The sequence below is a fragment of the Pelophylax lessonae genome, assembly GCF_965119305.1.
Source record: "Pelophylax lessonae genome assembly, chromosome: 13".
Lineage (NCBI taxonomy): Eukaryota > Metazoa > Chordata > Amphibia > Anura > Ranidae > Pelophylax > Pelophylax lessonae.
The window spans coordinates 170,750,390-170,764,778 of record NC_138780.1 but is presented as its reverse complement, the minus strand read 5'-3'; the positions used below and the strand labels follow the sequence as shown (position 1 = coordinate 170,764,778).

Here is a 14,389-nt window from a genome sequence, read left to right as displayed (position 1 = left end):
GAAAAATATAAACACAAACCCCATATACATTCCTTGTAAAGGAATCCTGTAGTGAGTGCAAGGATTTAGTGGCAAAGTGATGGTTATATCATTAAACATTTCTACATTAATGGGCAGCATATAATGCATACTAAATAAAATAACTGTGGGAAGTTCAACTGTGAGGGCGATTCCACTGTGCCAGGTGAGGGAGGGCACAAGCACCTGTAATGACAGAGAGGAAAAGCTCACTAGCAGAGTCTTCATGAGGTTTAGGAAGTTATTGGGGTTTTCAAAATCTGAAAAATCTACTTAGGGTGGAGATGTCTTTTCATGTGCATTACAAATAACACCCATATGCAGGAGGAACCATAGCAGCCAACCGGATCTCAGGCATTTAGTACAGTCAGAACTGGGAGAAATTTTCTGATTGGCCACTAGAGGGCACTGCTGTTGGAGCCCATTTAGAGGCCACTGTCATTTTTCTCTGAATAGGCAAGGTGAAGGTGACTCTTTAAAGCCGAACTCTGGGAAGATACTATAAAAACACAGTTATGTATTTAATAAAAATTATTAAAGTATTTTAAGGGCAACTAGTACAAATACCTGTATTGGATTGGCTTTTACAAATTTTTGCACTCAAGATTGAAGAGGGAGGAGCTGTACTTGATGCCCTACATTTATGTGTGCTGACAAGAAACATGCTGACAGGAGGAGAGGGCAGAGAGATGTCCTTATCAATCTGTTACTGCTCCTCCACTCTCCAATCACAGGTTGGGGACAGGGACGTGACTTACCTGCAGCAGAGAAAAACTCAAGTCACCACGCTGGCTGTATAAATCAGGGTGTTGTAAATCTCAGGATTAAATGGACTTAATGCAAATGTGTTGGCAGGAAGACAGTTGTCCTATATACACTGCTCAAAGAAATGAAAGGAACACTTTGAAAACACATCAGATCTCAATGAGGAAAAATATCATGCTGGATATCTATTGATAATGTGTTAGGAAGGAAAGTATGACACAACGTTTGATGGAAATGAAAATGATCCAACTACAGAGGGCTGAATTCAAAGACACCCCCAAAAATAAAAGTAAAAAATGATGCAGCAGGCTAGTCCATTTTGCTGAAATTTCATTGCAGCAATCCAAAATGGTCCTCAGTAGTTTGTATGGCCCCCACGTGCTGGTATGCATGCCTGACAACTTCGGGACATGCTCCTAATGAGAAGACAGATGGTGTCCTGCGGTATTTCCTCCCAGATCTGGACCAGAGCATCACTGAGCTCCTGAACAGACTTAGGTGCAACCTTATGGTGTCGGATGGACCGAAACATATTGTCCTAGAGGTGTTCTATTGAAATTTAGGTCAGGCGAGCGTGCAGGGCCGTCCTTTGGGGTGTGCGAGCCGTGCGGCCGCACAGGGCGCCAAGGGCAACAGGGGGGGCCGTGCGGCCATCACAGCTCGCAGACTGTGAGTCGCAGTTAGTTACTCACATCAGTGGATTCCTACGAGTCACAGCAGCAGGCGCTGCCAGGTCCCCCTGCCCTGGGACTGGGTGAGGATCAACGCATCGGTACCTGAAAAAAAAAATGGCTGCTGCCGGCCCTGACAGGCACACTGCGCATGCGCCGCCGCTGCTCGGGAAAGCCCGAACACGCTCGGCTATTCTTGGGCAGACAGCGCATGCGCAGTGGCGTTTAAGCGCCGGGAGGCGCCATTTTTAAATGCAAAGCCACCGTCCACCGAACGGTAAGACACTGAGCCCTGCCTCTACTGTTTCAGAGAAATAATAAAAAATAAAAAGTATTTACTTGAATTATTTAGCTTAGACAATGAGGGGGAGGATATAAGGGACTTAACATAAGGAAAAAAAAAATACATGTATACATTACATACATTACATTACATACATTACATTACATACATGTATACATTACATTACATAAATACATTGCATACATGTATACATTACATACATTACATTACATACATGTAAAAGAAGAAGTAAAATACAATAAAATAATATATACAAAATAACATGTTTACTGCATAATTGCATTGGTAATGGTAATTGCCATTACCAATGCAATTATGTAGTAAACATGTTATTTTTATATATTATTTTATTGTATTTTACTTCTTCTTTTACATGTATGTAATGTAATGTATGTAAGGTATACATGTATGCAATGTATTTATGTAATGTATACATGTATGTAATGTAATGTATGTAATGTAATGTATTTATGTTATGTAAGTAATGTAATGTATGCATGTATGTAATGTAATGTATTTATGTAATGTATGCATGTATGTAATGTAATGTATACATGTATGTATAGATGTATGTAATGTATACATGTAATGTATGTAATGTATGCATGTATGTAATTGCCATTACCAATGCAATTATGTAATAAACATATTATTATTTTTATATATTATTTTATTGTATTTTACTCCTTTGTTATTTGTCTTATGTTGAGTCCCTTATATCCTCCCCTTCATTGTCTAGAATAGGGATGGAGGTGCCTGTTTCACATGTGGAAGAAGAAAAAGTTTATTGGGGGCTTTTTGTTTGGAGCACCCAGTTTTTTGAGCATATTATATGATATATTTGTGTATTGGGATTTATTTAATATTCGTGGTACACATCTAATGCACTGTATTTTGATGCACATTTTTGTTGCAATCTTTATTTGAGGTGTGATATCACTGTATACTCATTAGTTTACAGTCACGGTATTGAGGAATTGTTTAGGTGACCAGGGGGCAAGGGGTGAAGATGGGCGGGGGGCGCCACAGGATTAGCTCGCACAGGGCGCCTAAACACCTAAGGCCGGCCCTGCGAGCATGGGAGCCATTCAATGGTATCAATTCCTTCATCCCCCAGGGACTGGCTGCATACTCACGCCACATGTGGCCGGGCATCGTCGTGCACCAGGAGGAACCCAGGACCCACTGCACCAGTGTAGGGTTTGACAATGGGTCCAAGGATTTCATACCGACACCTAATGGCAGTCAGGGTACCATTGTCTAGCCTGTAGAGGTTTGTGCGTCCCTCCATGGATAAGCCACCCCAGACCATCACTGACCCACCACCAAACCGGTCATGCTGAACAATGTTACAGGCAGCATAACGTTCTCCACGGCTTCTCCAGACCCTTTCACGTCTGTCACTTGTGCTCAGGGTGAACCTGCTCTCATCTGTGAAAAGCACAGGGCGCCAGTGGCGGACCTGCCAAATGTGGTGTTCAATGGCAATCGAGCTCCAGGGCCCACTAGAGGACGTCGGGCCCTCAGGCCACCCTAATAAAGTCGGTTTCTGATTGTTTGGTCCGAGACATTCACACCAGTGCCTGCTGGAGGTCATTTTATAAGGCTCTGGCGGTGCTCATCCTGTTCCTCCTTGCACAAAGGAGCAGATTCTTCTGGCAATGGCACGTACTGATGTGCCATCCTGGAGGAGTTGGACTGCCTGTGCAACCTCTATAGGGTCCAGGTATCACCTCATGCTACCAGTAGTGACACTGACCCCAGCCAAATACAAAACAGTCAGAAAAGATGAGTAGGGAAAAAAATGTTGGTGGCCTCCACCTGTAAAACCATTCCTGTTTTGGAGGTTGTCTCATTGTTGCCCATCTAGTGCACCTGTTAATTTAAATAGCAGCTGAAACTGGTTAACAACCCCCTCTACTACCTAACTGACCCAATCAATATCCCAGGAGTTTAATTGACTTGATTCTATAAAAAGATGATTAAAAAGCATTCCTTTTATTTATTTGAGCAGTGTACATTTTAGCTGTGAATTAGCTATTCAGCTTTCAAAGAAACCTCCACAAGCTGACCTGCCTGTCTATGGACTTCTGAGTCACTTATCTGAAACAAGCATGCAGCCAGTGAAGGCAGAGGAAAGTCACAGCCTGCATACTTATTCAAAATCACTGACTCAAAATATTGACGCTTTTGGATTCATATACAGGCAGGCCGGTAGAATGGACGTGGTATTTATTCTGCACTACAGGTTCTCTTTATCAGCTGTGGAAGTGTCTAAGGCTGGCCATACATGTTCCATTTTCTGTTAGATTTACCACTAATCACATAATATGAGGTCAAAGCTAAACAACACTTTTACTTGTATCCAATTAGGCAGGCCTTTGTACTACATAGTTGAAGGTAAATTTTAAGAAAATTGTATAGAAAATTGAAAGAAAATTGTATAATGTATGGCCAGCCTATGACCCGGCTGACCCATGGACTTGCATTGTGAGATAGAGCAGTAAAGCACAACCATTGTGTAGCGCTGCAATGCAGGACGGAGAGATTTATTTTGAAAGAGTAAATTAGTATCAAAATATTGACACAAAGTGATGATTCTTCACTGATCTCTTCCTTCAGTCCCAGGGTTCACATTGCGATGCAGCAAACCCTGCGAATCAGTGCTTGATCCTGCATCACACCTGGCACAGTGTAATGTACAGACCCCCCCCCTCAACTGGCACAGTGTAATGTACCTCAACTGGCACAGTGTCATTGTACAGGACCCCCCCCCCCCCTCAACTGGCACAGTGTAATGTACAGACCACCCCTCAACTGGCACAGTGTAATGTACCTCAACTGGCACAGTGTCATTGTACAGGACCCCCCCCCCTCACCTGGCACAGTGTTATGTACAGACCCCCCTCATTACCTGGTAAAGTGTTATGTACAGACCCCCGTTACCTGGCACAGTGTTATGTACAGACCCCCCCCCCCCCACCTCACCTGGCACCATGTAATGAACAAAGCCCCTTCACCTGGCACATTGTAATGTACAGACCCCCCTCAACTGGCACAGTCTAGTGTACAGAACCCCCCCCTCACCTGGCACAGTGTTAGGTACAGACCCCCCCCCCCCGCCGGTTACCTGGCACAGTGTAATTTACAGACCCCCTCACCTGGCACAGTGTAATGTACATACCCCCCCTTGCCTGGCACAGTGTAATGTACATACCCCCCCCTTACCTGGCACAGTGTAATGTACATACCCCCCCTTGCCTGGCACAGAGTAATGTACATACCCCCCTCACCTGGCACAGTGTAATATATATATAGCCCCCCTTACCTGGCAAAGTGTAATATATATATATATATATATATATATATATATATATATAGCCCCCCTTACCTGGCACAGTGTAATATAAATATAGCCCCCCTTACCTGGCACAGTGTAATATAAATATAGCCCCCCTTACCTGGCACAGTGTAATGTACAGACCCCCCTCACCTGGCACAGTGTAATGTACAGACCCCCCTCACCTGGCACAGTGCAATGTACATACCCTCCCCCCCTTACCTGGCACAGTGTAATGTACATATCCCCCCTTGCCTGGCACAGTGTAATGTACATACCCCCTCACCTGGCACAGTGTAATATATATATAGCCCCCCTTACCTGGCACAGTGTAATGTACATATCCCCCCTTACCTGGCACAGTGTAATGTACATACCCCCCCTCACCTGGCACATTGTAATATATATATAGCCCCCCTTACCTGGCACAGTGTAATATATATATAGCCCCCCTTACCTGACAAAGTGTAATATATATATATAGCCCCCCTTACCTGGCAAAGTGTAATATATATATATATATAGCCCCCCTTACCTGGCAAAGTGTAATATATATATATAGCCCCCCTTACCTGTCACAGTGTAATGTACAGACCCCCCTCACCTGGCACAGTATAATGTACAGACCCCCCTCACCTGGCACAGTATAATGTACAGACCCCCCTCACCTGGCACAGTGTAATATATAGCCCCCCTTACCTGGCACAGTGTAATATATAGCCCCCCTCACCTGGCACAGTGTAATATATAACCCCCCTCACCTGGCACAGTGTAATATATAGCCCCCCTCACCTGGCACAGTGTAATATATAGCCCCCCCTTACCTGGCACAGTGTAATATAAATATAGCCCCCTCACCTGGCACTGTGTAATGTACAGACCCCCTCACCTGGCACAGTGTAATATATAACCCCCCTCACCTGGCACAGTGTAATATATAACCCCCCTCACCTGGCACAGTGTAATATATAGCCCCCCTCACCTGGCACAGGATGTCCTGTACATGTGCCGCACACAGCTCGTACCCGGCCGCGTCCACATTGCCCATCACCCGGTAGAAGGTGTCCAGGATCTCCCGGTCCCGGGCTGGGTCGCAGCAGCCGAAGTCCCGGTACTGGACACAGAAGGTCAGATCCTTGGGAGGGCGGAACGGAGGCTTGAAGTCCAGACATTGCGGGTGAGAGAGGAGCCGGTGCGGCCGGGAGAGGAGCAGAGAGACCGGGAGAAGGAGCCAGAGAGCTGCGGAGCCCATCCTGACCGATCCCGACTGAGAGCACCGCCCGGACTTTACCCTCCCCGCCCGATCCCCTCCGTATATCTCCGCTTATGTAATAAGACCGGCCCCTGGGCTGAGCTCATCTCTGCACCGCCGGTCTACTGAACACCCGAAACTGCACCCCCACTTACTGAACACCCGAAACTGCACCCCCACTTACTGAACACCCGAAACTACACCACTGACACTGCACCCCCACTTACTGCACCCCCGACACTGCACCCCCCACTTACTGAATACCCGAAACTGCACCACTGACACTGCACCCCCACTTACTGCACCCCCGACACTGCACCCCCCACTTACTGAATACCCGAAACTGCACCACTGACACTGCACCCCCACTTACTGCACCCCCGACACTGCATCCCCACTTACTGAATACCCGAAACTGCACCCCACTTACTGAACACCCGAAACTGCACCCCCACTTACTGAACACCCGAAACTGCACCACTGACACTGCACCCCCACTCACTGCACCCCAACATTGCACCACGACACTTCACCCCCACTTAGTGAACACCTGAAACTGCACCACTGACACTGCACCCCAACATTGCACCACCGACACTTCACCCCCACTTAGTGAACACCCGAAACTGCACCACTGACACTGCACCCCCACTCACTGCACCCCAACATTGCACCACCGACACTACACCCCCATTTACTGAACACCCGAAACTGCACCCCCTCTTACTGAACACCGAAACTGCACCAATGACACTGCACTCACTGCACCCCAACATTGCACCACTGACACTACACCCCCACTTACTGAACATCTGAAACTGCACCCCCACTTACTGAACACCCGAAAACTGCACCCCCAACATTGCACCACCAACACTGCACCACCACTTACTGAACACCCGAAATTGCACCACCGCTTACTGAACACCCGAAACTGTACCACCGACACTGCACCTCCACTTACTGAACACCCGAAACTGCACCCCCAACACTGCACCACCGACACTACACCCCCAACACTGCCCCACCGACACTGCACCACCAACAACTGCACCCCCACTTACTGAACACCCGAAACTGCACCCCCAACACTGCACCACCGACACTGTACCTCCACTTACTGAACAGCCGAAACTGCACCACCGACACCGCACCCCTACTTACTGAACACCCGAAGCTGCACCCCCAACATTCCCCACCTAGTTCAGGCCACCTGCTGCTCCCCGACACTGCACCCCACCTACTGCACCCCTCCTACTGTACTCCCAACACTGCATCCCCACCTACTGCACCCTGACACTGCATGCCACCTACTGCACCCCGACACTGCACCCCTCTTACTTCACGCCACTTACTACATCCCCAACACTGCACCCACCTACTGCACCCCCAATACTGCACCCCGACACTGCTACCTGCCTATTGCACCTACAACACTGCACCCCAAACACTGCACCCCACCTACTGAACCCCAACACTGCACCTCCACCTACTGAACCCCTCCTACTGCACCCTACCTACAGCATTCTGACACTGCACCCCAACACTACACCCCCAACATTGCACCCCACCTACTGCACCCCAACACTGCACATCATGTACTGCACCCTCAATACTGCATCCCAAACATTGCACCCCACCTACTGCATCCCAACACCGCACCCTATTCTTCACCCCCAACACAGCACCACACCTACTGCTCTCTGAACACTTCACCCAACCTACTGCACTCCAACACTACACCCCACCTACTGAACTGAAATTTGTTTCATGGGTTCTTATGGGGTAAAAAGGTTGGGGCTACTCTAGAAGCTGGAAATCACTGTATAGACACCGATACCCCCAGTGATCACCACTAGATTCTGGGTCCTGTGCCAAATGGCTAGCCTACTACATTGTAAACACTGGAGGTTCCCATTGGACACGGGCACCGTTCAGAGAACACTTTGCATTTTCTCAATGAATGCAAAGCATTATTTGACCGGATAAGGGGGTCACCCCATCATTTTCCAATCAGAGAACACTTTGCATTCATTGAGGATATAAAAAGCATTCTCTGAATGATGGCCATGCCAAGCAGCAAACCCCCTGTGTTCAGCATGCAGCAGGACAGTGGCTTGGCACAGAATACAGTGTGTCTATTAGAGATCGACCGATATCGGCTTATTGTTGCCGATACCGATATTTTGGCCAATGCATATCGGTATCGGCCGATATGGGCCGATATTTTTGTACATTTAAAAAATATATATTTTTTATTTTTTTTTGACAGGTACTTTTGTGGAGGGATCTGAGGGTCTAAAAGACCCCAAACCCCTCCTCTGCACTTGAAAGCATTCAAAAGCGCCAGACAGTACCCGGAAGTGATGTCATGACATCACTTCCGGGTTTTTCTCACGGAGACCCGATCAGAGCCGAATGCGGCTTTGATCGGGTCTTCGGCGGCTGTGCAGGCTGGTTGCCGGGGTCTCCCGGTGGAATGGGTGACCCGGGTGAGCCGCGGAAGGTGGCGGGAGGGGGGGATGTCTCCTCCCACTCCTTGTAATGACAGCCAAGCGGCTTCTCAGCCGCATCGGTTGTCATTACAAGACAGCCGACCGTTGGCTATGGACACCGGTACCGGGGTGATGCCTCTAGCTGCAGGCATCACTCCGGTACAGTACTTTCCGAAATATCGGCAATATTGGTTACCTTGGTGGCTGATTCCGATATATCAGGGAAAGTGCATATCGGTCCTCGATATATTGGCTTTGCCGATAATCGGTCGATCACTAGTGTCTATTACAGAGCTTCCACCTTCTTACAAGTATGGTAATACATAGTTAAAAGCTGGGTCAATGTAATGTTATGTAGTGCCACCCCTGTAGGAGCCGCTGGATAGGATGGCTCCTCTGTTATTTGCCTCAACCTTCTCAAGAACCTCAGCCCCTCTTGACACACCAGGTTGAGTCCACAACTGAACAATATCAAAGGAAATCACTGAAAGTAATAGTAATAATAGTGCTACGTCAAGGAAAAGAGGCACCAAACCAGGTGGTAAAGACAAACTTAACATATTGTCACCTAATATGGTTGGTAACTAGGCAAACATAAAATCAATTAACAGTGGGCTTCTTTTCAGGGGCGTCCGACAGATGCTGGCAGTGTCAAAGTGACCGGGGGTCCATGCTCCATGTGTTCTGGAGCTGCCCGCTGCTGAGCGATTTCTGGAAAGAGGTGAGGAGGATCTCCCAAAAGGTGACTATGTCCTCCAGGAGGATCCAGCCCTTTTCCTTTTACACTGTTCCTCTGACCCTCCAGCCCGCTATAAGAAATTGGTCCTACGTCACCTACTAAACGCAGCCAAGGCGTGCATAGGCTTGTGCTGGAAGTCCACAACCCCTCCGTCGATACAGCTTTGGCTGTCCAGAGTTAAGCTCATCAATGATTTTGAGGACCTGGTGCTGACCTTGCAGGGTAGGAGGGAGCTCTATACAGCGACTTGGGGCTGCTGGAATATGTTTGCTTATTCGGATGAAGGAAGGGCACTCCATGGTATCACCTAATTTCTCAGGACTGGGAAGCTGACACACCGCACGGGATCCATCCGGTCTCCCCCCGCTCTTTTCCTTCCCCCGTTTCCCACTGGGCTCTATACCAGTTGAGATAACGTTGTTGCTTATACCCCTGCGCTGACTCCCTACCTCTTTCCCTCTCTATCCTCTCCCCCTGTTTCCCTCCCTCTTTCCTGCCTCCCCCCTTCCTGTCTTCACCCCCCCTCTTCTCAGGAAACCAAACCCCCCCCCCGACTTACCCCCCCCCCCCGGTTCTTTTATTCCACTGTCCCCCTATGTGTTGTAAGCCCTCTCCCTCTCTATCTCTAGTGAGAAATGTTCTTCAGTTACCTTTTCTTCCACAACAGATGGTGACATAACTCTCTTAGTACATTTCATCATGCGCACCTGATGACCTGTTGCTGGGTCCCCACATCACTGAATATTGTTTCATTATTCCACAATGTGTCATGTTGATGGTTTTCAATTGCTCACTTGCTCCTTGGGTTATGTGCTTTAATAATTTTATGATGCCTCTTTCACTTGTTTATTGTACCTCAGATACATGCTACAACACTGTAATGCCTTAAATGATTATACACCTTGTTGATGTTACTTATGTTGTCCTAAATAAAGAATTTGAAAAAATTAATTAACAGTGGTAATAACACAATTTAGCATACAAACAGTGACATAAATTGTAAAGTCTAGGCATACAATGACTTTTGGCATCCTGGTCAGCAAAAAACATTAGAAAAAGCAGTAAGCAGTACGGTAGTAAAGTTTAATCTACGGAGTGCAGGAACTTTACTGCTAGAGCAACTTTATAGCTCTGATAATGCACTGTCTTTGTTCCCCTACCCCCTCTGCTTTCCCTGTCTAAAACAGGGATAGCAGAGGGGGCAGGGAAACAAAGGGGGCTTGCAAAAGCATAATTTTAGGAGGAGGTAGTCCTTTGAGAAGTTCTTCTGCCGGCTATCATTGGGGCCCTTTAACCTCTTCGGCCCAGGAAGGTTTACCCCTTTCATGACCAGGTCATTTTTTGCAATAAGGCACTGTGTTATTTTAACTGACATTTGCGCAGCTGTGTGAAGCTGTACCCAAACTGTTTTCACTTTATGCTACAAAAAATACCCAATTAAAAAAAATGTTAAAAATCCAATTTTTTTCATCAATTTAGGGCAATATCTATACTGCTACGTGTTTTTGGTAAAAAAAAATCCCAATTAGTGTATATTGATTGGTTTGCGTAAAAGTTATAGCTTCTACAAACGATGGGATATACAGTATTTATGGAATTTTTAAAAATTTTTTATTGTTTTTTACTAGAAATGGCGGCAATCAGCGATTTTTGCAACATTGCAGCAAACAGATCTGACGCTAACATATTTTGGGGACCAGTGACACCAATACAGTGATCAGTGCTAAAAAAAATGCACTTTCACTGTACTAACGACACTGGCAGGGAAGGGGTTACCATCAGGGGCGGTCAAAGGGTTAAATGTGTTCACTGGGAGTGCTTTCTAACTATGTGGGGGAGGTGCTTTTACTGGGGGAAGACAGAGATCAGTGTTCCTGCTTAGCAGGAACACAAGATCTCCATCCTCCCCTCTCACAGAACAGCAGTCTACCTTGTTTAAATAGGTAGACCGCCATTCTGCCTCTCCTGAGAAAGATCACAGCGGGAGAGTGCCCCATACCCAGTGCACAAAATCAAATACAGGTACGTAATTTCGATGCCCTGCCACAGTATATCTGTGTGGGGCGGTCCGGAAGAGGTTAAGAGTATTTTTCTACTTACCATAGGCCCAGTACAGTATAGTCTCAGCACAGGTGCAAGGTAGATGTTGCTCAGATGCTGTAAAGGTTTGGTATAATGTGGTACAGGTTGGTGTAGGTTCAGTCTAGGTTTGGAATAATCGCCATATAGAGTGCAGCATGGGTGCCATATGCAGGGCCGCTGATAGGGGGGGACCACCGGTCCTCTTGTAGGGGGCCCGAGCACACAGGGGGGGGGGGGCCCACACAGGGAGGGGGATTAGTGATGGACCACAATTGCAGAACTCTTCCTCCAGCAGCTGGTCTCTCCCCCTTCCTCTGCTGCCAGCTTTTATCTGCTGAGAAAGAGACAGTTGTCCCTCACTAATCCCCCTCCCTGTGTGGGCCCCCCTCCCAGGTCTGGCTCTGGCTCTAATGTTAGCTCTGCTCCTAAGTTTGTTATCTCTGTAACTTTGTTCCTCTCCCTCTGTCTCTCTGATCCTGGAGCTCCAACTCCCCAGTCTGTATATTTTTTTCATCTCATCCTCATTTTTATTTATTAACCCAGTTTTGTCTTTTAGATTTCGTGAGTTATGTTGTATTTGTGACTGCTAATAATGATTTGATTGTATTTTTAGTGAAATATAGCTTTAATATTTTCTTTGGGGAGGGGGCCTGTCAGGTCGTCTGCATGGGACCCCGTGATTTCTATCAGCAGCCCTGGCCGTATTGATTGTATATACTTGGTGTCCTGCTTTCAGCGCCTCAGTCCCTGCTAGCATTATCAGCAGTGGGTGTATATCTCTCTCACCAGTCCCTGGAAGCTGAGATGATTTCTTACTGTAGGAGGGAGGGGCCCTCGGTCTCTCCCAGAAAGCCTCTGCTGATCAGCAGTGGGAAGCAGAGGGTGAGAGGACGCTTCAGTCTCCTTGATGTAGTGGTGCAGGTGCTGTGATGTGGGAGGTGCTGTGCTGCCCCCAGGTGTCCTCGCTCTTTGTCTCAGGCTCAGATCTCCACTAGTATGGTCTTCATTTGGCAGGTGAATATCCAGAAAGAGGTGCTCTCCTGACTTTCTGGGGAAGTTTAATAAAATTTCTCACTCCCAGGACCGCTGATAGGGGGGGACCACCAGTCCTCCTGTAGGGGGCCCAGGCACGTGGGGGGGGCCCGAACAGCAGGGGAAATCAGTGCGGTTAGGCGGAGGAGCAATTACAGAAGGATGCCCTATGTGGCTCTCTGCAACAGCTAAAAGCCTCCCCCGTGGCCCTGCCCTGTGAAAAAATAATTTTTAAACATTGTAATAAATCATTTAAAAAAATTGTAAATAAAAAACATTTTAAAAATTTAAAAAACAATTAATAAAAGGGGTAATTTGCACAGGTTATGTTTGTATCCGCTAATATTGATTTTAGTGTATTTTAAGTTCAATCAAATATTGCTTCAAATATATTCTGGGGGGGCCTGCCAGGTAGGCTTCACGGGGCCCCATGATTTCTAACAGCTGCCCTGCTCACTCCACTCCTCCTACTGCAGGGTGCATATTGGGATCTGTAATCTAAGGAGTCTATGGGTCCCATTAGTTGGCTGCCATCCCAAACTGCAACTGCCAGGGTTCTCAGTGAGCTACATAGAAGTCCCTAGGCTTGCTTGGCTTTAGCTCTTCCCCTGCTGGCCGGAGGAGAATGGTGCAGCATAAAATCAGTATCTCAGTAAAGGGAGAGAATGAAAGGAAATGTCTCCTTCTCCATATTGCTGTAGCCCAAAATCTGTCTGCAGAAAAAAAATGGCACAGCCGATCTTCTGTCAGAAAACCCTACCCCATCAGATTTCCCTACCTACGTAATTTCCGGTGCGGGTTCGTCATGCACCAGCTGTAGCCGCACCACACGTCCTACTGTGAATGCGCGGAATAGGTAGGGAATTTTGATAACATCGTAAAGAATAAGGCACAAGTCCTACTGCGCATGAGCGGGCGCATGCGCACCAACGGATTGGGCAGCGAAATCTCTTATAACAAACATACATCCGATCTCCATGGCCCACACTGTGCCGAGCCGACAATGGGACAATCCTATTTCCTACCCACACGCGCACGCCCACTGTCTCATTGTCGGGTCGGAGCAGTGTGGGGCATGGAGATCGGATTGTCGGGTTGGCGCAGTGTCGGGTCAGCGCAGTGTGGGCCATGGAGATCGGATGGATGTTTGTTATAAGAAATCCCGCTGCCCGACCCGTTGGTGCGCATGTGCCGGCGCATGCACACTAGGACTTTTGCCTGACCCCTTACGATGTTATCAAAATTCCCTACCTATTCTGCGCATGCCCAATAGGACGTGTGACGCGGCTACAAGCTGCTGCATGACGAATCCACAGCTGATCTCAACCGGAAATGACGTAGGGAAGGGAAATCTGATGGGGTAGGGAAATCTGATAGAACACCAGAATTCTTCTTTAGCCCTCATTTCACACTTTTGGGCAATTTAAATGCTTTTCTGCATGTTGTGCACAGGGCAGCCTGTTTGAATGGGCTGCCTTACGCACATTTGTCACATAAAAGAAGTTCCTGTAACGTTTTGGGTGATGAGCTTCACACAATTGTTTTGGCATGTTTTTAGCCTTGATTATTGTGCGAGAAAAACAAACTGTATTGGGCTGCCATTAAGAATGAATGGCACCTAAACATGCGTCACATGTTTTGGTGCAATTTTAGCGTGATTTGGAATAAAATATAAATAAATAATTATGTAA

At 47.2% G+C, this 14,389-nt stretch overlaps 1 protein-coding gene across 2 annotated transcripts in view; it reads right to left on the bottom strand.

The window, feature by feature from the left end:
• The window catches only part of HHIPL1 (HHIP like 1), a gene marked incomplete at its 3' end in the record, with an annotated part of 114,011 nt that extends 107,586 nt beyond the window's left edge, over positions 1 to 6,425 (bottom strand). The window contains exon 1 of one of the 2 annotated variants that reach the window (XM_082242649.1): positions 6,081 to 6,425. In XM_082242649.1, coding sequence (XP_082098775.1) covers positions 6,081 to 6,350 — 270 coding nt within the window. In that variant the 5' untranslated portion in view covers positions 6,351 to 6,425. The remainder of the gene's footprint in view (positions 1 to 6,080) is intronic. The other variant, XM_082242650.1, reaches the window with a different exon arrangement.
• Between the last annotated feature and the right edge of the window lie 7,964 nt (positions 6,426 to 14,389).